The 26015-nt window shown below is 51.6% G+C and overlaps 1 protein-coding gene and 1 long non-coding RNA gene across 5 annotated transcripts in view; one reads left to right on the top strand and one right to left on the bottom strand.

The window, feature by feature from the left end:
• The window catches only part of LOC135245695 (uncharacterized), a 32142-nt gene that overhangs the window by 695 nt on the left and 5432 nt on the right, over positions 1 to 26015 (top strand). The window lies entirely within an intron of this gene.
• Positions 15435 to 26015, bottom strand: part of lmo3 (LIM domain only 3) — a 50161-nt gene continuing 39580 nt past the window's right edge. For 2 of the 3 annotated variants that reach the window (XM_064318930.1, XM_064318929.1), the window contains exons 3-4: positions 21621 to 21746; positions 15435 to 15959 (exon numbers count right to left, since the gene is read on the bottom strand). In XM_064318930.1, coding sequence (XP_064175000.1) covers positions 15854 to 15959; positions 21621 to 21746 — 232 coding nt within the window. In that variant the 3' untranslated portion in view covers positions 15435 to 15853. The remainder of the gene's footprint in view (positions 15960 to 21620; positions 21747 to 26015) is intronic. The other variant, XM_064318928.1, reaches the window with a different exon arrangement.

Raw genomic sequence — 26015 nt, 5'->3', positions numbered from 1 at the left:
TACGTTTTAGTAAGGAGGAACATATTAAACCTACTTTAAATAAGTAAAACATGTATAGTATTTTAAGATAACTACAAATGACCAAATATTGACTGTCATGATAAATATTGATAAAAAGGGGTACCCAGATAATTTATATTTGGCACAGGAAGAAACAATGATGCAACTGACAAAAATGACTATTTAAATTATGAAATTTGTTTTTGTAACCATAATGTGGCTTGTTGAATAGAATAGAATGTGAATATAATTTATTCTGACACGATGGATTGGAGGGGAATTTTGTATTCAGTGGTAACAGAATGCATTCAGATTCATTATAAAAATGTTAAAACCCTTGCATTGTTGTATGTTGTCTGCAAAAGCATTTCACAAACAAGTAGTTTTAGTGAACAATGGTGCCATTACAGAAGGCCTTTCTACTGATCTCGCTCAGACGATACTCTTGTGAACTATGATTTGTACAATGCGTTTATGAACAAATTGGTTATGGAGTTAAGGACAGGCTGGCATGTCAAATTGATGGGTGCTTTGCTGATGTCATTGCTGAACATTTAGTATTGAGCCATAGGAGCTTCCAAACGGGTTTGATTGAATCTGAGAGGCCGAATTCTCCTCCTCTGCTCTGAGGTTTTGCAAGGATAGCTGTGCGAGTCAGAAGGCTTTGAAATGTTCTAATCTTCCTCTTTGCTGTGCATATTTCATAATGAGCTTGTGAATTTCCTTTTTTTGTGGTGTTGATAATAGAAACATTTCCTTTGTTTGGAAAGCAACACAAGAGAGGAGAACCATTCAAAGTGTGGTGTCACAATAGCTGCTGGTCGACATGGCTTTGGGGAAAAAAACAAGACCAATTTTTTTAAGTAAAGGATTTAGCGTGATTGCCTGCAGTGTAACTGTCTAGCCATGATAATGGACACGAAATTGGCATTTAAATGCATTTTCCTCAGTGTGAAGGTTGGGGCCTTCACGAATGGTGGCATTGTATATTCTGCATCGCATTGACTTGAGCACAGCAAACGGCGAACGTACACGTTAATACCACAGAGTCTTTGGTGAAACATCATGGCCAATGACAAACCTGCGTTTCCTCACAGATAAAAAACCCCCACGCCCTCTCCACAGTCACACCGATGATCTTTTCACCTGGGTGAACTGTGCTACTGGGAAAGGGGAAAGGAAGGGATGAGCTGGAGTGAGCGTTTGTGTTTTCGCTCCGGGGACCACAGGCACAGCTCCCTGTGCGCAGGGTTTGGGATGACTGTGTCCCCTGCAGGAAAATCAATAGAGTCAGAGCCAATTAAGGGAAAACCGCTAAGCCCTCCTTCTGCAATGCATCAACATGGCGCTTATGATTAGTCCAGTTAAATATAAATAAATTGGCCCACTTTTTTAATCAAAGCAAACTCACCGCATTCTAGTGTGATGTCATTGCCTGTGTGGCTTGAAAGGAATTATTTTCATAATGGAAAATAAGCTGCCCACTTTGACTTAAAAAATGGATCAGAATAAATGTGCGTTTTTACAATGAACATTATCACACGTGAAACGTGCCTGCATAATCTGGATCAGACATGTATTATGCTTCAATAGACCGCGGAAATCGCTCTACAGATTTATAGTAGTTGGTTAGCAACTGAGAGATGGTTCTTTGTCACTGTTGTTAAAAAATATTTTTTTGTTACGTAAATTGAAGCGTTATGTAAAAGCTTTGGGATGGGGTTTTGGCCTAGATTCTGGGTGTCATTTAGGGGGGCTTTTGAAATTGCATGTAAATACTGGACATTGACGTGTGTGTGTGTGTGTTTGTCATTGATCAGTGGAGGTATTAACATGCTAAAATCCTCATGAAAGATGTCCTTTCGTATATAGGCCCAGGAAGCTGCTCCTGTGGGTCGCCGTGGTTGCGCGCGTGGGTCGCCGTGGTTGCGCGCGTGGGTCGCCGTGGTTGCGCGCGTGGGTTGCCGTGGTTGCGCGCGTGGGTGGCCGTGGTTGCGCGCGTGGGTTGCCGTGGTTGCGCGCGTGGGTTGCCGTGGTTGCGCGCGTGGGTCGCCGTGGTTGCGCGCGTGGGTCGCCGTGGTTGCGCGTGTGGTATGTGCTCATTGGCATGCACAGGAGGGCCCAGTGGCAGCATCAGTCTCCTCCGCTAAGCGACGCATCCGTTTCCTCCACTTCCTGTCACTTCCTGTCCCCGTGCTGCCGGCGGCTCCTCAGAGAACATATTAATAAACAAACCCCACAGTATCAGTCTGCCCCCTCGCCTCTGTACTGTTTATGGTTATGGAACAGATCATCTCATAATGAGAGTGTGAAATATTGAGACATAACTCCTCTGTAATGTGTGGATTCCCAGACAACTCGCAGCTCGGCCTGCCCGTAATTCCTGCGCTGGACTCCGGGGGGAGCCGGCGACGCCAGCGTCCCTGTGACCGAACGCCCTGCTGAGAGCAGGATGACAGGCGCAGGAACATGGCTGTCGGCTCCTCACCTTCAGTCCCTTCATTCACTTATTTGCCGCTGAAGAGTGAGTATTAAAATCTTATATAAAATTATACAGAGGAGCAGTGGTGCCTGGACCAGGTCTGAGCTGGGGGAATGTGCCCTGCTAACAGGGCCCAGCTCCAGAGCAGGATACCATTCCATCAGTGGTGTGTGTGACTGCTGCTAACGCTGGCTTCCCTCTCTGTGCTGTCCTCAGACCCCACGGGCCTGCGCATTGTGTCATCATCTCTTCTCTTCTTTTTCCCAGAATCCAGCCTAGAATATCTCATCCTGAATACATTTGTGTTTATTTCCTAATCTTTTAAACAAAGCAAGCTCCAGACATATAGCAGATTCCAAACAGAAATAAGGCCGGAGAGCAGTGAGACAATTCTCTACTCTGATTGGTCCACCTGTTGTCAATTGTGATTCTGCACTCTGATTGGTCCACCTGTTTGTCGTTGGCCCCCATCACTCACTTCGCCCCCCCCTCCCCCCCGAACCCAGCCCAATTATTTTTAGTGAAGTATTGATGGCCTGTTTAATTCTGCTGGCCTGACAGAGCACTGCTCCACAACGAAACATCTCCAGTGGGAGCACAACTCTGGCCTTGAAGTGAGAGAAAGAGGAAAAGAAAGAGAGGGAGCTAAAGAGAAGGGGAGAAAGAGAGAGAGAGATAAAAGGGGAGAGAGGGAGTGAATGTGAGGTAGAGGCAGAGAGAGAGAGAGAGAGACAGAAGGCTCAGCCATATTTAATGCTCTCATTTGGACTCTCCCCCAGCCTTGGGAGTGTAGGCTGGGGTGAGGGAGGCAGATTAATTTTTGACGATGCGATCGATAAGGAGGCTTTTCTCCCCCCCCCCTCCACCTGCCCCCCCCCCTCACATCCCCCTGACACTGAGTCATCTAATTTGCTGTTTATCTTGTACTTATTGAGTTTTGAGCATTGTTAAATCAAACCTTTCAGCTGTTTAATTTCGCTGCGTGAACTTAGCTCCCCCCCTTCTGTGTGCACCTTTTTTTTTATTCACCCCCCCCCCACCCAGGAGAGAGAGAGAGAGAGGGAGAGAGGGAGAGAGGGAGAAAGACACCTATGGGGTGATTAGAATTTTTCTCCCTGTTATTTTGGGTTCTCTCTCCCCCTCTGTGCCCCCCCCCCTCCCCGCCTCCCTCATCTTGGCTGAGGCGCTCCTATGAAATGCTGATTTGGATCCCGTCTCCCCCCGGCTTTTCTTCTCTCTCTCTTCCCTGAGGCAATAGATCAGATTATCTCCAGGGAAATCATTACTTGGCATTATTACTACCCCCAGCCCCTTCATCTACCCCTCCTTGTTTCCTCACTCTATCACTTGATTAAGTATCAGGGGTGGGGTGGGGTGAGGGTGGGGATAGCAGGGGTAGGGGTGGGCCCTTAAACTGTGGCCCAGTAATGAACTCTTTGAGCCCCCCCCCACACACACATCTTTTAAGTTTGGTTTTTTGTGGGCCCCGTCGGGCAGTCCTGGGGGCCCCACGCGGAGCGGCGGTATTCAGAGCCCAGCTCAGCGGGAGCGCCTCATCAGCATAAACCCAGCAAATGGCTGATCAGGAAAATTACTCTGAGGGACCAATCAGCTTCCTCGTGTCAGTGCGGCAGGTGCAGCGGCCCGCCGTGTCAGCCGAGCTCAGCGCCCTGCCCCAGCCTTGCCCTGTAACTCCTCATTTACATTCACCGCCAGCGCAGAGGGCAACTGGCCTCTTATTTTACACACATAAAAACAGTGCAGTTATCAGACTGAGCTGCAGGTGCTAATGCTGAGTGATATTCGCACAGCACAGAAATGGGTGATCGGCTCTGAATGCTGATTTTTATGGATGCTTCCGTTGTTAATGTGAATAAGAGTTATGAATGTGAGTAAGAGTGTTATGAATGTGAATAATAGTGTTGTGTGTGAATAAGAGTTATGAATGTGAGTAAGAGTGTTATGAATGAGAAGTGTTGTGAATGTGAATAATAGTGTTGTGTGTGAATAAGAGTTCTGAATGTGAGTAAGAGTGTTATGAATGAGAAGTGTTGTGAATGTGAATAAGAGTTCTGAATGTGAGTAAGAGTGTTATGAATGAGAAGTGTTGTGAATGTGAATAAGAGTTCTGAATGTGAGTAAGAGTGTTATGAATGAGAAGTGTTGTGAATGTGAATAAGAGTTCTGAATGTGAGTAGAGTGTTATGAATAGAAGTTTGTGAATGTGAATAAGAGTTCTGGAATGTGGTAGAGTGTGTTGATGCCAGCACGGTTGGGACATGGATTAGCTGGCAGGGTTGTGGGCGCTGGGGGGGGGCGGGGTTAGGCGTAACAGGCTCGCCTGTCCCGGTTCGTGGTGGCAATGGCATGGGGCTTGGGAAGCGGGGCCCGGGGGGTGGGGTCAGGGGGGCAGGTGGGGTTTGGGGACAGGGCTTGGGGGCGTGGCCTGGGGGCAGGCGGGGTTTGGGGACAGGGCTTGGGGGCGGGGCCTGGGGGCAGGCGGGGTTTGGGGACAGGGCTTGGGGCGGGCCTGGGGGCAGGCGGGGTTTGGGGACAGGGCTGGGGGCGGGGCCTGGGGGCAGGTGGGGTTTGGGGACAGGGCTTGGGGGCGGGGCCTGGGGGCAGGCGGGGTTTGGGGACAGGGCTTGGGGGCGGGGCCTGGGGGCAGGGGTTGGGGACAGGGCTTTGGGCGGGGCCTGGGGGCAGGCGGGTTTGGGGACAGGGCTTGGGGGCGGGCCGGTGGGGGCCTGGGCAGGCGGGGTTTGGGGACAGGGCTTGGGGGGGCAGGGGTTTGGGGACAGGGCTTGGGGGCGGGGCCTGGGGGCAGGCGGGGTTTGGGGACAGGGCTTGGGGGCGGGTGCAGTCCCGCAGAGTGGCGGGGCCCCAGTGTGCCGGCCCAGCGCAGCCCTAATGAAAGGCTTCCTGCAGCCCCTGCATTAATTAATCCATGTTTTGTTTTATTATGTGGCGTGGAGTTAATGAGCACTTTGTGTGAGATAACCCTCTCAGAACAGACGGCTCCCCAGGGCCTGGGGGAACACGCCATTTATTCTTTATTCTTACACAAATGGCGGTCGTTAGGGGAGACATAGAGGATACACTCGATAGGCTTTAGATAGTAAATGTGCCCTGTTTGATTATTTTTATCTTTAGTGGGGGTTGGGAGGAGGGGGGGGCTCTGCCTTTGAAATGTCTCCTTCGCTATTTTATCAGACTAAAGTAGAATGCTCTGTGAGTCCGGGGGGGGGGGAGGGGAGGAGAAAAACAGAGGAGAAGAGAGAGGAAAGAAGAGGATGAGCGAGCAGAAAAGAGAGAGGGAAAGAGGAGAGGGCGGATGAGAGGAGAGGGGAGAAGAGAGCAGGTGAGAGGAGAGAGGAGAAGAGAGCGGATGAGAGGAGAGAGGAGGAGAGAGCGAATGAGAGGAAAGAGGAGGAGAGAGGAGAGAGCGGATGAGAGGAGAGAGGAGGAGAGAGCGAATGAGAGGAGAGAGGAGAAGAGAGCGGGTGAGAGGAGAGAGCGAATGAGAGGAAAGAGGAGGAGAGAGCGAATGAGAGGAAAGAGGAGAGAGCGGGTGAGAGGAGAGAGCGAATGAGAGGAGAGAGGAGGAGAGAGGAGAGGCGGATGAAGAGGGAGATGAGAGGAAAGAGGAGAGAGGGGTGAGAGGAAGGCGAATGAGAGGAAGAGGAGGGGAGGAGAGCGATGAGAGGAAGAGGAGGAGGGCGAATGAGAGGAGGAGAAAGAGCGGGAGAGAGAGAGAGAATGGGAAGATGAGGGAAGAGGAGAGCGGATGAGAGGAGAGAGGAGGAGAAGCGGATGAGAGAAGAGAGGAGAGGCGGATGAGAGAGAGGAGGAGAGAGCGGATGAGAGGAAGGGAGGAAGAGGATAGAGGAAAGGAGAGGAGAGAGAGCGGATAGAGAAGAGAGAGGAGGAGAAGCGGATGAGAGGAGAGAGAGGATAGAGTGCGGTGAGAGAGGAGAATGAGAGGGTGGAGGGAAGCGATGGAGAAGGATGAGTGAGAGAGGTGGAGATGGAATGAGGCCTTTTCCCTGTGAATAATTGGCGCTGTGAGATGGCAGAAGGTGAATGGAGCCGGTCCTGCCCCCTGTAGATGACAATCATCTTTCCAATTTGCTGCAGATTAGCCCATTCCAGAGCAGGTTACTGTAAACAGGGAGCTTCAGCCCACAGGAGTGTGTGTGTGTGTGTGTGTGTGTGTGTGTGTGTGTGTGTGTGTGTGTGTGCGTGTGTGTGTGTGTGTGTGTATGTGTGCGTGTGCGTGCGTGTGTGCGTGCGTGCCTGCCTGCATGTGAGTTTATGTGTGCGCGAGTGTGCGTGTGTGTGTGTGTATGCGTGTGCGCGAGTGTGTGTATGCGTGTGTATGCGTGTGTGAGTGCGTGTGAGTGCGTGTGAGTGCGTGTGAGTGCGTGCGTGTGTGTGTGTGTGTGTGTGTGCGCGCGTGCGTGAGTGTGTGCGTGTGTGTGCGTGTGTGTGCGCGAGTGTGTGTATGCGTGTGCGCGAGTGTGTGTATGCGTGTGCGCGAGTGTGTGCGTGCGTGCGTGCGTGCGTGTGTGTGTCACGCTCCTGGACAAAGCGCTGCTTCCTGTAGGACCCTCAGTCTTTAATACCGCTCGACTGGGACTCCAGTCCCTAAAATGAAGAACAGGAAAATAACTTAAGCATGGCGTACAGTACAGAATGATCTCCCTGCAGAACTGCAGAATTGTCTTTGAAGTGTAAACGTTCAGGTGAAGATTGATTTGCGTTTAGCGTGCCGGGTCCCTGTCCTGGCTGCACAGGGGCCGTGGCTCATTTTGGAGATTGAGGCTTGGAGGATGGGGGGAGGGCGTCCTGCTTTCCCCATCATTATTCATTGAATGCTCTGTTTAATGCATACAGAAACGCTGCGCATCAGATACTGAGCAGAGGGGCTTTCTTGGGGGGCGAGATTACAGACCGCGCTGAGTCCAGCTCTCCGCTCTCATAATTACAACCAGGACGGGGATTGTGTGGAAAACTGTTTTATTTAATGGAGATACACACGTTGTTTTCTGTATTTTTTTATGGTTGAAGTCTCACTGTTCCTGTATTTTTTCAGTGTGAATAACCATATGCTGTATAAATCCTGTGTGTGTGCACGTGTGAGTGTGTGTGTGCGTGTGTGTGTGTGCACGTGTGAGTGTCGGTCATTAGAAAGGGTTTGTGGCGTCCGTGGCCTTGGTTGTTGTTGTTGCTGTTCGGACTCTGCCCTGTAGGGGGCGGTGTTGGGCGCGAGCAGCGTCGGGCCGCTCTGCATCTGGTACAGGTTTATTCCGTCACATCAAACGCGGGACTTTAAAGGCCTGTAAATCCCCCTCGGATCCTATCTCCCCGAATCATTAGCATCTCGCGCGGCGCGTCCTGTCCCGCGCGGCGCGCTCAGAGCACCGCCAATCAGCCGCCTGAGATTCCGCCGCGGCGATAGCGTCCCGCGCGCTCCGTAAACAGTGGATCAACGCCAAGCAGCCGGATTAGGCGTGCGATGCATCGCTGACATATGGAGCGATTGATGGCTCTTTAATGGCGTTTCCCGCCATGTTTCATCTCTTTGATTCGCTGTAAAACCTCTCATTTGATTAGGGAGCCGTTAAATACCAGTGCATTTCAATATGTCATCATTTGCATTTTTTGGCTTTTTCGCGCCTGAGTTCTCTCTCATGTGCTCTGTGCCATTTCAGAGTAACTTCCTGCTCTTCTTCCGTTCCTGTCTTCCTTCTGTGAGCGTGTTTTATCTGCGGGCTCACGGGCTCCAGGGTGCTAATCACGTTTCTGTTTCTGTTTTCGAGCGCAGTAGCGGCTGAATGTACGTTTCCATAGCACAGGCCAGAGTTGCAGTCGTGTGATGTCATTTCATTGGCCAGACGGCGTGAATAATTGGCGGCCATCTTGCTTTCTTTGTCAGGGCAGTTGGGTAGCCCAAGGCCTCCTCTGCATTCCTGCAGCTGGGCTCGATTTGGGCCCCTTCTGGCCCGGGGGCCGCTGTCCTTATCTGGATAATGGTGCTCAATGGGCTCCTGTGTGACCCCGCCCCCTTTTACCCCATCAGAGAGGGGGCGGGGTCAGAGATGATTGGCAGCCCCAGTCTATGATGTGTGTAAATGGTGGCAGGCGGAACAGCATTTGGGGGGGGAGGGGGATGCATCATGGACGGATGGAATAATCTCACTAAGGGCTGATGTCCATGGGGGGGAGGAGGTGACACGTTCAAATCAGCTCCAAATACAAAAGTCCATTTTCTGAGCCACAAACCCCCAATTTAACATGACCCAACCACATGACTACGTTTCCCAGACACCCATCTCCCTCAGAAGGGCCGCGGGACAGGGAGTCATTAAAAGAGCCTTATCTGCCTCAGATAGCATTGGCATGTGTGCAGAGATCATTATTTCTGCCCCCGGAGCCTTTGCCCAATGAGAGCGCGGGGTCGCCCCGCTCCCAACGCTGACGCTGGGCTTAGGAATGGGGCCGTCTACCCAACAAAGGCGGGCAGCTAATGCTCTCCCTAAACTAGGACGGAGTGTAGCACAGTGGGTAAGGAACTGGAACTTGAGCAAGGTACTTAACCAAAAATTGCTTCAGTATATATCCAGCTGCATAAATGGATACAATGTAAAAATGCTATGTAAAAAGTTGTGTAAGTCGCTCTGGATAAGAGCGTCTGCTAAATGCCTGTAATGTAATGTAAACGCTTCTAATGGCTGTTCTACCACAGACTTCAGAGATGCTTCCTTCTGCTTGCCATTCCTGTGGTGGTGAGGAGTCATTTAAAAAAAAAAAGTTCCATGCCCAAACACCCTATGAGATTCAGGCTGTGTAAAGACCCAGGAGCAGAAGCGTGTTGGGTTATATGTGAGATTCAGGCTGTGTAAAGACCCAGGAGCAGAAGCGTGTTGGGTTAAATGTGAGATTCAGGCTGTGTAAAGACCCAGAAGGTGAAGCGTGTTGGGTTAAATGTGAGATTCAGGCTGTGTAAAGACCCAGGAGGTGAAGCGTGTTGGGTTATATGTGAGATTCAGGCTGTGTAAAGACCCAGGAGCAGAAGCGTGTTGGGTTAAATGTGAGATTCAGGCTGTGTAAAGACCCAGGAGCAGAAGCGTGTTGGGTTATATGTGAGATTCTGTCTGTGTAAAGACCCAGGAGCAGAAGCGTGTTGGGTTATATGTGAGATTCAGGCTGTGTAAAGACCCAGGAGTTGAAGCGTGTTGGGTTATATGTGAGATTCAGGCTGTGTCAAGGCTCAGGAGTTGAAGCGTGTTGGGTTATATGTGAGATTCAGGCTGTGTAAAGACCCAGGAGTTGAAGTGTGTTGGGTTATATGTGAGATTCAGGCTGTGTCAAGGCTCAGGAGTTGAAGCGTGTTGGGTTATATGTGATATTCAGGCTGTGTAAAGACCCAGGAGCAGAAGCGTGTTGGGTTATATGTGAGATTCAGGCTGTGTAAAGACCCAGGAGTTGAAGCGTGTTGGGTTATATGTGAGATTCAGGCTGTATCAAGGCTCAGGAGCAGAAGCGTGTTGGGTTATATGTGAGATTCTGTCTGTGTAAAGACCCAGGAGCAGAAGCGTGTTGGGTTATATGTGAGATTCAGGCTGTGTAAAGACCCAGGAGCAGAAGCGTGTTGGGTTATATGTGAGATTCAGGCTGTGTAAAGACCCAGGAGCAGAAGCGTGTTGGGTTATATGTGAGATTCAGGCTGTGTAAAGACCCAGGAGCAGAAGCGTGTTGGGTTATATGTGAGATTCAGGCTGTGTCAAGGCTCAGGAGTTGAAGCGTGTTGGGTTATATGTGAGATTCAGGCTGTGTCAAGGCTCAGGAGCAGAAGCTTGTTGGGTTAAATGCTGCATCTACACCTAGCCTCTCTGCACTGGAGTACGGTGGTGTTGTTTTGGTGATGAAGGGGTGGAGTCTGTGCTTTGTACTGTAGTTGTGCCTCTTATTGCCACACTAATGCGTTTCAACTGCGGACTAATTACACACCATTCCTTTTCATCAACCGCACAATGTTACACATTTCAGCTCTGTCCCAAACACGCTCTCCATGCAAGGAGAACGGGACCACGGGCACTGTGTGCCCTGGCCGCTGAGTGTCTGTGGCACTGTAATGCTTTGTCATTTCATGGTCTGCTGCTTTGACTCAATTATTTCTGGCCAAAATGAGAAATTCCCGTCGAGACTGCAGCCTGCTGTCTTATTTACCTTCCTCCTTAAACAGTTTAACGTTTGTGGAATGGGAGCGTTTGGAAAGTCAGATTATTTTAGATTAAAGAAACGATTCCCCATTTTCTCTCATTCCTTTCATAGCTTTGCTCATTTCGGCTTCCCAATCTGTGCTGCTCTGTGATTCGTCCGCACGACTCTGACTGCTTAATAACTCGCCCCCAGGACCGGCCCGTGTGCCAGACACATTCATCCCTCTGCAGCTGAGCGGAGGGCTGGAGAAGCAGCACCAGCCTCGCTGAGGTGTGCGTGTGTGGATTTGAGTTACCTGAGAACTGAAAGTGAAGTAAGAGTCAGTGAAAGTCCCATGGTTATGGTAGTTTAAGGCAGTTGGGTGGGTTTTGGGGTGCAGAGGTGGGTGTGTGGGTGGGTTTTTGGGGTGCAGAGGTGGGTGTGTGGGTGGGTTTTTGGGGTGCGGAGGTGGGTGTGTGGGTGGGTTTTTGGGGTGCAGAGGTGGGTGTGTGGGTGAGTTTTGGGGTGCAGAGGTGGGTGGGTGGGTGGTTTTTTGGGGTGCAGAGGCAGTTAAGTGTTTGAGTGTTTGGGGTGGGGGTGGGTGAAGTGTGATGTTTTAGACTGTGCTGAGGCGAGTGATGACCTCATGAACGTCTGACTCGCTCCACACCGATGGATGATGTCAGCTTGGGTTAAAAAGACACTCCACCCCTGTTCATGCTCTGTGACATCATCATTTCTGTGTTATTGGCCTTCATGGTTTATTTGTGTGGGAATGGCTTATGAATCCCGCTTCCCAAAGGAGGCTGTGCTGCACACAAAATGGCCGCCATCAGGATGCTGCTCACGGTGGTGGTTTTATTTCCCTCGGAGTTCCAAGCCTGGATTGATTGCAGCAATCAGCTTAAGGATTTTGAACAGACTGAGGCTCATCAAAGGGGCTTGTCCTCTCTCTGCCGCCGGCGAAAGAAATTCAATTAGCTTAATTAGCCTGCAAATTCTGCGCTTTTTAGTGTTGCATCATTATCGTCAAACTTCACGGGACATTCTTCATTGTGTCTCACGCTTAATGTCATTCTTCTGAGACGTGGGGGAGTTCAGTAGGAGCCCGTTGGATATTTGGAGCAGAAGTAGGTCATTAAAAATTATAAATATATGTGATGTTCTATCTGAACAACCGTCTGTGAGTGCTGTGTGTGTGTGTGTGTGTGTGTGTGTCTGTCTGTGTTTGTGTGTGTGTCTGTTTGTGTGTGTGTGTGGTTAAAGCAGCGTGTGCAGCACACACACTGGTGTAGCTCTAGAGATGTGTGAGTGTGTGTGTGTGTGTCTGTCTGTGTTTGTGTGTGTGTCTGTTTGTGTGTGTGTGGTTAAAGCAGCGTGTGCAGCACACACACACTGGTGTAGCTCTAGAGATGTGTGAGTGTGTGTGTGGGGCGGGGGTTAGAGCAGCAGATGAATGACAGGCCGTTGTCCTGGACACAGCTGGGCTGAGGGCCCGTTTGATTGGCAGACGGTGCCATGTGCAGAGACGTGGGATTGGGTCTCTCTCTGACCTCGGTGATGGGACGTCCAATTACACGACTTAGGGCTCCGTAATTACCACAGATATCCTGCAGTCGCTCGGCCTCTCACCGCTGTGAAGAAGCAGGAGTCACCTGACCGTGTGAGGAGCAAGCATTGACCGGGGGGCGGGGGTCCACTCTTAAGTACCAAGAAAAGCAGTACTTAAATTGTTTATCACTTTAAGACTGCGTGACGTATCTGGGACAGAGTTTAGGCTTGTGTGCGTGGGTGGGCCAATGAGCTGCTTGCAGGGCGTGGTCACCCCCGGTGGCTCCGCCCCTTCCTCCTCCCACTCCCTTACCTGAATCACACTGACGGGGCCAAACGATTTGACTCTTTTACTAGAAAGGTACAGCTCCAGTAAAATATCCCGGTACAGAAATTGCCAGTTTTACAGGTAACCCGAGCAATGATTGTACTAAATACTTACAGTATTACAAAGGGCAAAAAAGAACACAATTACACAAATCGTAACACAATAAAACTGTATTACATTTGTGCTTAAAATTATTACAATACAGTATGTACAAGAGTCGTCTGAAAAATAAAGATCTCATGCTGTGGAACACATATAAAGAAATCATTATACAATAGCAAGCAAAGGAAAAAAGTTGTATATACAACCGCATTTCAAAGTGTAAATCAATTGGTCTTTATGCCTTTGCAGAACTGCCGCCTGTCTTTGACCATAAAGTCAGTAATTATTCCGGCACAGTGGCTCAGATGGGAAACGGCGAGCTTCTCCGGCTCAGCGCTGCAGCGCTGTGCAATTACCCAGCATTCCCCCGCTCCGCGGATCAAGCGCTAACTCAGAGGTCACAGGGGGCTGTTTGTGTAAAATGCCCCGGCGCTCGCACCTCCTCTCTCACTGCGCTCCTCTGCTCCACTCGCGCCTCCTCTCTCACTGCGCTCCTCTGCTCCACTCGCGCCTCCTCTCTCTCACTGCGCTCCTCTGCTCCACTCGCGCCTCCTCTCTCTCACTGCGCTCCTCTGCTCCACTCGCGCCTCCTCTCTCTCACTGCGCTCCTCTGCTCCACTCGCGCCTCCTCTCTCTCACTGCGCTCCTCTGCTCCACTCGCGCCTCCTCTCTCTCACTGCGCTCCTCTCTCTCACTGCGCTCCTCTGCTCCACTCGCGCCTCCTCTCTCTCACTGCGCTCCTCTCTCCTCTCACTGCGCTCCTCTCTCTCACTGCGCTCCTCTGCTCCACTCGCGCTCCTCTCTCACTGCGTCCTCTCTCTCACTGCGCCTCTCTTCGCTCCTCTCCACTCGCGCCTCCTCTCTCTCACTGCGCTCCTCTGCTCCACTCGCGCCTCCTCTCTCTCACTGCGCTCCTCTGCTCCCTCGCGCCTCCTCTCTCTCACTGCGCTCCTCTGCTCCGCTCGCGCCTCCTCTCTCCACTGCGCTCCTCTACTCCACTCGCGCCTCTCTCTCACTGCGCCTCTCTCACTGCGTCGCTCCTCGCCTCCTCTCTCACTGCGTCCTCTCTCTCTCTGCTCCTCTGCTCCTCGCCCCTCCTCTCTCTCACTGCCTCCTCTCCTCACTGCGCCTCCTCTCTCTCACTGCGCTCCTCTGCTCCACTCGCGCCTCCTCTCTCTCACTGCGCTCCTCTGCTCCAGGCCAAGCTAACTGGAGCTCCTCCAGGCAGCGTTTGAAACGCTCTCGTTATTTATTGTTATTTTTTATGAAACTGATCTGTTTCTGAGAATGACATTGAATGATGCGTACCATGGAAATGGCTCTTAGAAAGATTTATAAATTCTAAATTTTTTTTTTTTTCCTCCCTTCATGGAACAAGTGCCTTTTAAGGTGACAGTGTCCACAGCTCTGGTTAATACTGACAGCCCCGTGTCACTGCAGGGACACTGGAGTGTTTTTACCCATCATGCCCCTGGCTGAGTGAAGCGTGACTGTATCTGCACTGCCTTTTCAGAACGGTACTTTATAATGACGCGAGATTTCATTAAAAGCAGATCAAATAAATATTTTTGCCTGGTTTTTTTCAGCATTTTGAAAGAGCGAGCCCCCAGACTGCGTTCTGTAGCTGTGAGTCAGAACCAGCTCCTCGCTGTAAAAGGCAGACGCAGCTGCCTCAATGACTGGCCAGTGCATCTGCCAATCACAGAGCGTCAGCCAATCCCAGTGCACACAGGAGCCATTTTGGAAGTCCCAGTTTGGCCCGGTTTGAATGCCTAGAGACGGCCTGCTCCCGCCTCTGTACAGTCAGCTGCCGCACTTCTTCTTTTTTTCCTTTCTTTTCTCAGCCCCCATTCCCCCCTTTTGTGTTTCTGTTGTTTTGGGTCCATGGGGATGAGGGGAGGAGGGGAGGGGGGGGTGGAACAGAATGGTCCTGCTGCGTTGGGGCAGGTGGTGGGGTGGTGGATGTGGTCCCTGTGAGGCTTGGGGTGGTGTCAGAACTTTTCTGGGCTGGGTGGCAGGTGGCGGAACAGCCAAAACGTCATCCTACGTAAATCTTCCCTTTCAGTCCACTGTTGGGGCCCCACAGAGGGGTCTCAGAGTGTCCCTCTGTCTGTATGGCTGTTCTGTACAGCAGTGGGGGGGGGCAGGGAGGGGGGTATGTACATGGGGGGTATGCTTAAAAGCAGCTTCTACCCAACTGCTGGGGACAGTGAGAATGGGGATGCGGGGTGTGTGTGTTTATGTGTGTCTTTGTGTGAGTGAGTGAGTGTGTGTGTGTGTATGAATGTGTGTGTGTGTGAGTGAGTGTGTGTGTGTGAGTGAGTATGAGTGAGAGTGTGTGTGTGGAGTGAGAGTGAGTGAGTGAGTGAGTGAGTGAGTGTGTGTGTGTGTGTGTGTGTGTGTGTGTGTGTGTGAGTATGAGTGGTGAGTGTGTGTGAGTGTGTGTGTGTGAGTATGAGTGAGTGAGTGTGTTAGTGTGTGTGTGTGTGAGAGTGTGTGTGAGTGAGTATGAAGTGAGTGAGTGTGTTTATGTGTGTGGTGTGTGTGAGTGTGTGTGTGTGTGAGTGAGTATGAGTGAGAGTGTGTGTGTGTGTGTGTGTGTGAGTATGAGTGTGTATGTGTGTGAGTGTGTGTGTGTGTGTGAGTATGAGTGAGTGAGTGTGTTTATGTGTGTGTGTGTGAGTGTGTGTAGTGGTATGGGGTGAGTGAGTGTGTTATGTGTGTGTGTGTGTGTTGAGTGTGTGTGTGTGTGTGAGTGAGTATGAGTGAGTGTGTGTGTGGTGTGTGTGAGTGAGTATGAGTGTGTGTGTGTGTGTGTGTGTGTGTGAGTGAGTATGAGTGAGTGAGTGTGTTTATGTGTGTGTGTGTGAGTGAGTATGAGTGAGAGTGTGTGTGTGTGTGTGTATGAGTGAGTGAGTGTGTTTATGTGTGTGTGTGTGAGTGTGTGTGAGTGAGTATGAGTGAGTGAGTGTGTTTATGTGTGTGTGTGTGAGTGTGTGTGTGTGAGAGTGAGTATGAGTGTGTGAGTGAGTATGAGTGAGTGAGTGTGTTTATGTGTGTGTGTGTGAGTGTGTGTGAGTGAGTATGAGTGAGTGAGTGTGTTTATGTGTGTGTGTGTGAGTGAGTATGAGTGAGAGTGTGTGTGTGTGTGTGTGTGTGTGTCAGCAGGCAGAGTGGGGGGCTCTTCAGCGGACTTGGGGAGCATAGCCCTCCTTCATTAAACCCTCCTCATAGTCCGTCTGGCACAGGATCATGTTGTTCTTCAGGAAGAATTTGTCTCCTACACAAAACCTGGAGAGAGAGAGAGAAAAGAGTGGGGAGGGAGGAAGAGAACAATGTGTATTAGAAGTGTTGAAATGAGGCCTCTCTTCATTAGAGCTGCAGGCTGGGCCTGGTTTTTGGGGCTCCCCTGCTCAGTGGGACGGTCCCCCCTGAGGCGGAGTGGATGTTTTATGCAGCGGAGCTGTCCCGGGGGGGGAAGGGGGCTGCTGGACGAGGTGTGAGCGGGGGAGGGGGGGGTACGGGTTACCTGGGGACGTTTGGCTGGCCTTTACCTGACTCCACTGTGAGCCCACCTGAGGAAGATGCTTGTGGTTGCTATGGTGGGGTGGTTGCTATGGTGAGGCAATTGCTATGGCGGGGTGGTTGCTATGGTGGGGCAGTTGCTATGGCTGGGCCCCGCCCAGCTGCAGGGAAGCAGTACCTGAGATCCTGGATCTGCAGATTAGAGCCAATTACTCTGCGCGTGTAGCTGGATTAGGGATTAGCCAATCGCAGCGTGCCGGGTGCCTGCGCCTCTCAATTGCTGACCAGTTGCAGAAGCTGAGAGTAAACCCAATCGCAGGCCCTCTGGGGCTGCATGAGTGCGCAGCCCGGCCGTTAGACGGGACGTCCTGTCAGCTTTAGGCCACTCTGCTGGCTCAGTGACCCACACGGGCTGCGGGCGCCTCCTCTTTCTCCTCCTGCAAACCTTCTGCGCAGACGCTCCCAAAGTCATGCGTGACTGCGTAAAGTCACAGCGGTCCCCCTGCAAACCTTCTGCGCAGACGCCCCCAAAGCCACGCCGTGACTGCGTAAAGTCACAGCGGTCTCCCTGCAAACCTTCTGCGCAGACGCTCCCAAAGTCACGCGGAGCTGGTAAAGTCACAGCGGTCCCCTGCAAACTCTATGCGCAGCGCTCCAAGTCACGCGTGACTGCGTAAAGTCACAGCGGTCCCCCTGCAAACCTTTTGCGCAGACGCCCCAAAGTCACGCGTGACTGCGTAAAGTCACAGCGGTCCCCCTGCAAACCTTCTGCGCAGACGCTCCAAAGTCACGCGTGACTGCATAAAGTCACAGCGGTCTCCCTGCAAACCTTCTGCGCAGACGCTCCAAAGTCACGCGTGACTGCGTAAAGTCACAGCGGTCCCCCTGCAAACCTTCTGCGCAGACGCCCCAAAGTCACGCGTGACTGCGTAAAGTCACAGCGGGTCAAACGCCACAGAGGGGCGCCGCGGCCTGCTGCTGACGAGCCGAACATAACGGTGTCAGTCACACCCGTAAAAACGTCCTGTTTAAATGATACATCAGCGTGTTCTCCCTCACACGCGTGTGGGACGGTCCTCCCTCTGGGCTGGTGGGACCACGCCCTGTTTATTTCCAGCGCGTTAGGTGCTCGCCCTTATTTTGGCCCTCCTTTTCTCTCTGCCTTTTGGAGGCGGGGCATGGGGGTGGGGCCACGGGGACTCTGGGATTGGTCGTTGCCTGGTGACGAGGCTGGACGGCAGCCCATCGATTGGCTGTCCCGCCGGAGTGATCTGTGTGTAAAGGGTGCGACTGACCCAGTCAGTAACTCTGAGCAGAGGTCATTAAAGATAGGGTGAGCGGTGAGCACACTGCTGAGTGCTGTGGGGATGGTGACTGGCTCTGTGGCTTCAGCAGAGCACCTGCAGCTGGATGGAACGCTGGCTTGGCCCCTCCCCCTCCCTGTGGAGAGCACCTGCCAGCAAGACGCCATTATGACATCACGCATAATCCCCTGCCTCATTAACATATTCACTGGGAGCATTACTGAGGCAAACACTACTCCCGTCCTGCTGGGCTCTAAAAGTGGGGATATGCAGCATTATATGTGATATAAAAATATTAATGTTTGGTGATCAGTAATCTTGGTAGCTAGATATAACGGTAGGCATATGTCTCTGTGTAATAACTGGTTTGAGTTTATTTTTCTGAATAAATCGGAAACAGGCTATGGTGCGGTCACGCTGAATGATGTCTCATCCAAACCCAACACTACTGGGCATCTGAGGTCAGGGGAGTGTAAACTCAGGACTGGTCCTGGAAATGTAACAGACCCACAGAGCCAAGAGGCTGGCCAGCCTGCGCGGTTCAGTCAGCACCCAAAACCAGAGCGTGATGTGGGGGATGTCCAATTACCCCCCCCCCCCCCCACCCCCCGTCCAAACGGGCTTACTTCAGAGGCTTAAACAGGGCGCAGGCAGTAACCAGCTCTGATACCATCTCAGACCTCAGAGCTCGGACCTCAGAGCTCAGACCTGATGCAGTAAACAGTTTGGTTTTCGTTCTGCGGGTTTTTCTCGCGGTTGTGGCCCTGCACTCCCAGGGGTGAGTGGGCTGAGAAGCAAACACATGTGGCTGTAGCAATTTAACCTTCAAAAACACAGCTGTGGGCCGCCGACCCCGGGAAAGCGCAAGTAATTACAGCACACGACCCCCCCAACCTCCCATCAGAACCGCTGCTTATCAGATAGTACATTTCTAATGATGTTCCAGAGAGGGGGAGAGAGGGAGGGCGGGCGGAGGGAGAAAGAGAGGGGAGGGAGGAGGGCGGGCGAAGGGAGAGAAAGAGAGAGGGGAGGGAGGAGGAGGGCGGGCGGAGGAGAGAAAGAGAGAGGGGAGGGAGGGAGGGAGGGACGGCGAAGAGAGAAAGAGAGAGGGGAGGGAGGGAGGGCGGGCGGAGGGAGAGAAAGAGAGAGAGAGAGAGGGAGGGAGAGAAAGAGAGAGGGGGAGGGAGGGAGGGCGGGCGAAGGGAGAGAAAGAGAGAGGGGGAGGGAGAGAAAGAGAGAGGGGGAGGGAGATCTCTGCCAGTTGTTAGATGGATTAGATTGCTTTATTGAACACAGGGGCCCTTTAATGTTGGGTGAAGCTGATGGAAGCTTGTGCATGAGCTGTCTCTAGATAAGACAGAAGCTCAGGAGGAAATCAGGGAGAGCCAGCTTCAGAACCTCCCTCTGTGTGTCTGTAAGCTTGTAGGGATCTCTGTGAGCCTGCTGGTCTTGCAATGTTCTTTAGGGTGGATTCAGAACTGCAACAGGAGAAGACTTTAACACACTACACGCTCTCAAAAAAAATGTGTTAATATCTGACACACTTTATATTACTACTTTTGTCATACAAATGTACAGTTTGTGTTCCAAAGGGAGACTAACTCCTTAACTAGACATGGAGATGTGTTTTAAAAAAATGGCACGCATTGCCTTTAACACATCTGAGAGTGCAGTGTTTAGTGTTCAAATGAAATGCCCCTGAGGTTCAGCTAGAGGAGCTGCATGGGCCTCTTGAGGACCGTGAGTTAGTGAAACTACAGGAAAAAGTTTGAGAACAGCTGGTCACATGACAGTCGAGGAGGTGTGCGACAACACTGTGTCCCTGCAGCCAACGTGGAGATGACCTCTCCGCTTTGCTGAAAAATGAGTTTCCCCTCCGTCAGGTGACTGAGGGGAGGGCGTTTAAATCAAGGCTCTCAGTAACTGATGCATCCCACAGGAAAGGGCTTCTTCACTGGGGGGGCAGGGGGGCATTCTGGGAACAGAACACTACGGACGCTCCAGACAGATTTGTGGGCAAAGAAAAAAGAAAAGGAGCAGAAAAGCTGCTCCAGTTACGGCCGGGCCATAAATCTTCAGCCGTCGACAGAGAGATTGTGATTGGCTGAGCCGTCGTCAGAGAGATTGTGATTGGCTGAGCCGTCGTCAGAGAGATTGTGATTGGCGGGCGGACGGAGCGGAGGGGTGGGGGTCGGCCACGTGGACCCCCCCCAATGGTGATTTCATTAAAGACTCCGTCGTCTGTCCTAATGTGAACGGAAAGCCTCAGCCGGCTTGAGTGGGTTTTAATTCGCAGAAACAGAATGGCCCAGCCCGGAGCGTCTGAGGGAGATTAGCTGACTTCTTGCATTAGGTGAGTTTGTCTTGCGTTGGAGGCCAAAGTGACAAGACAATCCCCAGGTGCTAATTGTGCGTAACCTGCTGCGGTACGTGGTGCCAGTGGGCCGGGGGGAAGCCATGCGCAGCCCCGAAACGTACGAGCTCCCGTCTGAACCAGAGAGAGCGCCGCACTGCATCCTGGGTAACAGCGAGAGTAACAGAGCGGCATAAAGCTGAGCTGGGCTGAGATCTCTGAAGATGCAAAGTGTCAATCAAAGCCCCAGGGCAGGAGAAAGAGTGGTTCTTATCCACAGACAACATTCTCCTTATTTATCTTTGTGTGAATGTACGTACACGTGTGAAAGATGGGATTCATTATTCCAGGGAATATGTAATCATCACCATTAATCTGTGGTTTAAGGTAAATGTGAGCTTTCTCTTTGGTGGGTGTGATGGGGATGTGTTAGGGATCTGTGTTTGATAATGACGGGACAGCACTGGGACTGGGAGCAGGGGGGGGACTCAGGCTGGGCCTGAGACCATCAATCCCAAAGCCATAAACAGAATAAATCCTGAGATAAGTGTGTCTGAGGAGATGGAATTGCCCTCATACGCCTTCCCTGTGACACCGAGCACTCTCTTTCATTCTGTCAGCGAACACCTCCACTCAGCCTGCCCAACACACCTCCACTCAGCCTGCCCAACACACCTCCACTCTGCCTGCGCCCAACACACCTCCACTCTGCCTGCACCCAACACACCTCCACTCTGCCTGCCCAACACACCTCCACTCTGCCTGCCCAACACACACTCCACTCTGCCTGCACCCAACACACCTCCACTCTGCCTGCTCCAACACACCTCCACTCTGCCTGCACCCAACACACCTCCACTCTGCCTGCCCAACACACCTCCCCTCTGCCTGCACCCAACACACCTCCACTCTGCCTGCACCCAACACACCTCCACTCTGCCTGCCCCAACACACCTCCCTCTGCCTGCCCAACACACCTCCACTCTGCCTGCACCAACAACCTACCTGCCAACACCTCCCTCTGCCTGCACCCAACATCACCTCCCACTCTGCCTGCACCCAACACACCTCCCACTCTGCCTGCCCAACACACCTCCCCTCTGCCTGCCCAACACACCTCCACTCTGCCTGCCCCAACACACTCCCTCTGCCTGCCAACACACCTCCACTCTGCCTGCACCAACACACCTCCACTCTGCCTGCACCCAACACACCTCCACTCTGCCTGCACCCAACACACCTCCACTCTGCCTGCACCCAACACACCTCCACTCTGCCTGCACCCAACACACCTCCACTCTGCCTGCACCCAACACACCTCCACTCTGCCTGCCCAACACACCTCCACTCTGCCTGCCCAACACACCTCCCCCTCACCATCCTGCACCCAACACACACCTCCACACACTCCGCCTGCACCCAACACATCTCCACTCTGCCTGCACCCAACACACCTCCACTCTGCCTGCAGCCCAACACACCTCCACTCTGTCTGCCCAACACACCTCCACTCTGCCTGCGCCCAACACACCTCCACTCTGCCTGCACCCAACACACCTCCACTCTGCCTGCACCCAACACACCTCCACTCAGCCTGCACCCAGCACACCTCCACTCTGCCTGCACCCAACACACCTCCACTCAGCCTGCACCCAACACACCTCCACTCTTTCTTACAGTCTACTGGGGACTTTCCTAGACTAGTGGGGACTTTCTTAGTGAGGGCTGGTGATTTTAGGGAGGGGGCGGGGCGCTCCTGTACCCACTCACCTCTGATTGCAGAGCTGACAGGCGAAGCAGTCGAGGTGGTAGACGTTCTCCTTGGCCCTCATGACCATTTCGAAAGCTGGGATGAGCTTGCTGCAGGCCGCACAGTTCCCCGTCACACCAAACAACCTGTGGGCCCAAAAAACCCATCACAGCTGAGCGCACCCTCACCAAAACACCTCACCTCATCAGTCAGGGCGAGCGCGGGGGTGCGGGATGGGGTGCGGGGGTGCGGGACGGGGTGCGGGGCGCGGGACGTTAACACCGCCGTTCATTAGGGATTCATGGCCGTTATTCCCGTGCGACTCAGACTCCGAAAAGGGGAAAAAAAGGAACTGATAACAAAATCATATAACAAAATAAGCCATTAGGCGGCTTCCCCGGGCCTGTGGCGGCATTGTTAGCATGATGAAGCTGCATGCCAGTCTGCGGGTCTGTGAGGCCCAGATGGCAATCTGATAAATGATCGCGGGACTGTGATATGCGCTGCTGTTTATTAACCTTCAGAAAGTCTGCTTCCCTCCGGCAGAACCGGGACAGATCGCACCCCCTATCAATACCTGCCCAATTAAGGGGGTTCCCTGCAACAGCAATAACAGATCTCTCTTCTCTCCTCCTGTGCCTCTTCCTCTCTCTCTCCCTCCTCCTGGTCGTCTCCTCTCTCTCTCTCTCTTTCTCTCTCTCTCTCTCTCTTCTCTCTCTCTCTCTCCCCCTCTCTCTCTCTCTCTCTCCTGCTCTCCCTCTCCCTCCCTCTGTGTCTCTCTCCCTCTCTCTCTCTCTCTCTCTCTCTCAGGAGGGAGAGGGAGAGTTCATCTGAAAGAACTGTGGAGCTCTAATTAATAGAATTAGGTCTTTTCATTTTGATCTGTCTAAATATAGACGCATGATGTTTTGCTCTCTCTGTGTACATGTTCCAGGCTCGTGACTGTGCATGCAGGATGAGGTCATGTAGATTTTCACAAAGCCTCTCAGTCCATCTAAAATCCTTAAAAATGACTAAGAGAAGAACTGATGTACTTGCGTTTCTTGGTGAGTGCTCAGGGTGTAAAATGAGCAGACAATGGCATTACTTTACTCTCTTAGTAACGTGTCTATGAGCAGGGCAGTGCTGTAGGATGTGCTGTAGGATGTGCAGGGTGAATGGGCTGGGGGATGTGATGGGGTTAGGTAGGGTGATTGGATTGCACATCCTCACTCTACCCCACGCTACGTTTCTGGCGTGTTTCGGCTGGCCTGAAAAGTGCATTTCCTCTAACAGTAATGATTCCCTGGCTGCATAAATAAGGAATTGACCGGACAGTTATCGATAAATGATTGACAAAACTGTGAAAAAGTTTTTTCTGTTTTCCGCTCTGTGCTGTCAGGCTGAATTAGCACAGAGCTGTAAGAGAGTACTGCATCCATCTCTCCTGTCCTGCAAGTTTAAAGCAGGACTGTGAATAATAGATTTCATGCTCCTTAGAATAACTGAGGCCTTTCACACACACTCTTCAGTATGAAACCTGATCTGGGGTCACCAGGAGTCTCTCAGCTCACACACGGTGATGGCGTTGCTATCAGCTTAACTTTACCAAGGGCACAGACGTTTGGATTCAATGTAAAGACAGTTTTGTTTGTTAACTTTTGGTGAGCCTGATATCACCAACCGGGGCTGTAACTACCATTGAGGACACTAAGGTCACGGCCTTGGTATCATTTATTTATTTATTTTTCATTTTTTCCATTTCCATATTTAATTTAATTCCTGAAACATGTAGCAGTAGTGCCCATAGTCTATCAGTGCATCTGAAACATGTAGCAGTAGTGCCCATAGTCTATCAGTGCATCTGAAACATGTAGCAGTAGTGCCCATAGTCTATCAGTGCATCTGAAACATGTAGCAGTAGTGCCCATAGTCTATCAGTGCATCTGAAACATGTAGCAGTAGTGCCCATAGTCTATCAGTGCATCTGAAAATGTAGCAGTAGTGCCCATAGTCTATCAGTGAAATCTGAAACTGTAGCAGTAGTGCCCATAGTCTATCAGTGCATCTGAAACATGTAGCAGTAGTGCCCATGTCTATCAGTGCTCTGAAACATGTAGCAGTAGTGCCCATAGTCTATCAGTCATCTGAAACATGTAGCAGTAGGCCGATAGTCTATCAGTGCTCTGAAACATGAGCAGTAGTGATAGTCTATCAGTGCATTGACATGTACGTAGTGCCTGATAGTCTATCAGGCATCTGAAACTTGTAGCAGTAGTGCCCATAGTATCATGCATCTGAAACATTTGCATTAGTGCCATAGTTATCAGTGCATCTGAAACATGTAGCAGTAGTGCCCATAGTCTATCAGTGCATCTGAAACATGTAGCAGTAGTGCCCATAGTCTATCAGTGCATCTGAAACATGTAGCAGTAGTGCCCATAGTCTATCAGTGCATCTGAAACATGTAGCAGTAGTGCCCATAGTCTATCAGTGCACTGAAACATGTAGCAGTAGTGCCCATAGTCTATCAGTGCATCTGAAACATGTAGCAGTAGTGCCCATAGTCTATCAGTGCATCTGAAACATGTAGCAGTAGTGCCCATAGTCTATCAGTGCATCTGAAACATGTAGCAGTAGTGCCCATAGTCAGTGCATCTGAAACATGTAGCAGTAGTGCCCATAGTCTATCAGTGTGCCTGAAGGCTGGGGTGAATAACATGAGCCTAACCGTTGTACTACAACTCCGACAACATCCACCGCCGAAGCCTGTTAGATTTCAGTTCATTAGGACGTTTGAGAGCTCAGCCTTGCCTTGGGCAGCTCCAGTCCCGCATGGCGTAAAAGCAACGAAAACAAGCGAGCTCCCTTTGTTTTACCGCTGCTTCCCGCTCCGCCTGGACCACGGAAATTAAAACATTTCAGACGCACGTTTACAACAGGAATTCCGAACATGACGAGCCTTCTGCTAAACGGCGTCTTTATCGGGGGCTCGTAACAAAACAGTTTTATGTCTCCATTAAATCGCGGCTTTTTGCCCCCCCCATAGGGACGTGTTCGCAGCAGCCTTCCCTGCTGATAAATCAGGCCAGTAAATCATAACAGAAGTGATAACCGCAGCACCTTCAGTGCGCTGTGGAGGTGAACAGAGACGACCTGCGTACGGAGAAGCCTCCATTTTGTTCCAAAATGTCTGTGGAGCTGCTTTATAACAGAGATGCCACACAGTAAACCTGGGCTGTGTTCACCTCTTCACTGTCTACAAGGGAAGAATAGGAAGTTGCAAGGATACGAAGCGGCCATTTTAAGATCCTGGAAACTCTCTTCAAGTCCGCACTTCCTCCGCCCCAGAGCTCTGGAGTCGAGCAGACCCGGTGGTCCCCAGTCCGAAACGGGCGGGGGAAGATGGATAGAGCCTCCCCGCCACTCGCCCCTCCCCCCCGCCCCCAGCCCCCAGCCGCAGACGCTAATGGGTCTCCGGGGGGGCTGCAAATTAAAAGCTTCTCCCAGTAATGAATTCAGAGGCACTTTCGCTCCAACAGCAGGTCTGCAGCAGGAACAGCGTTCCTCCGCTTCCTGCCTTTCATTGCGCTGATCTCCCCCTTGCTTGTTTTATTAGATTATAATGAGTAATGAACGCGTCTCATGTTCCCTTCCTGCCACAGCTCTGTGGCTGAGCTGCTGGAGCCCCTGCAGCCTGGGGCCTGGCGAACCCACAGGTCCTACTAATAATACTAATAATAACAATAAGAATAATAATAATCATTTGTTTGGTGAAATTGTCTCCAGCTCTATGTAATCAGATTCCTATCCATATGCATGTACACACCTGCGTGTTTACTGCCCAGAAGAGCTCTGCTGAGCTGAGAGAGAGCTTTAGGAGGTGCAGCAGAAGGGCACTCAGAAGCTCTGCTGAGCTGAGAGAGCTTTAGGAGGTGCAGCAGAAGGGCACTCAGAAGCTCTGCTGAGCTGAGAGAGCTTTAGGAGGTGCAGCAGAAGGGCACTCAGAAGCTCTGCTGAGCTGAGAGAGAGCTTTAGGAGGTGCAGCAGAAGGGCACTCAGAAGCTCTGCTGAGCTGAGAGAGCTTTAGGAGGTGCAGCAGAAGGGCACTCAGAAGCTCTGCTGAGCTGAGAGAGCTTTAGGAGGTGCAGCAGAAGGGCACTCAGAAGCTCTGCTGAGCTGAGAGAGCTTTAGGAGGTGCAGCAGAAGGGCACTCAGAAGCTCTGCGAGCTGAGAGAGCTTTAGGAGGTGCAGCAGAAGGGCACTCAGAAGCTCTGCTGAGCTGAGAGAGCTTTAGGAGGTGCAGCAGAAGGGCACTCAGAAGCTCTGCTGAGCTAGAGAGAGCTTTAGGAGGTGCAGCAGAAGGGCACTCAGAAGCTCTGCTGAGCTGAGAGAGCTTTAGGAGGTGCAGCAGAAGGGCACTCAGAAGCTCTGCG

Source organism: Anguilla rostrata, chromosome 19, assembly GCF_018555375.3.
Source record: "Anguilla rostrata isolate EN2019 chromosome 19, ASM1855537v3, whole genome shotgun sequence".
Lineage (NCBI taxonomy): Eukaryota > Metazoa > Chordata > Actinopteri > Anguilliformes > Anguillidae > Anguilla > Anguilla rostrata.
The sequence above is the reverse complement of the archived record's forward strand: the minus strand, read 5'-3'. Positions and strand labels throughout refer to the sequence as shown.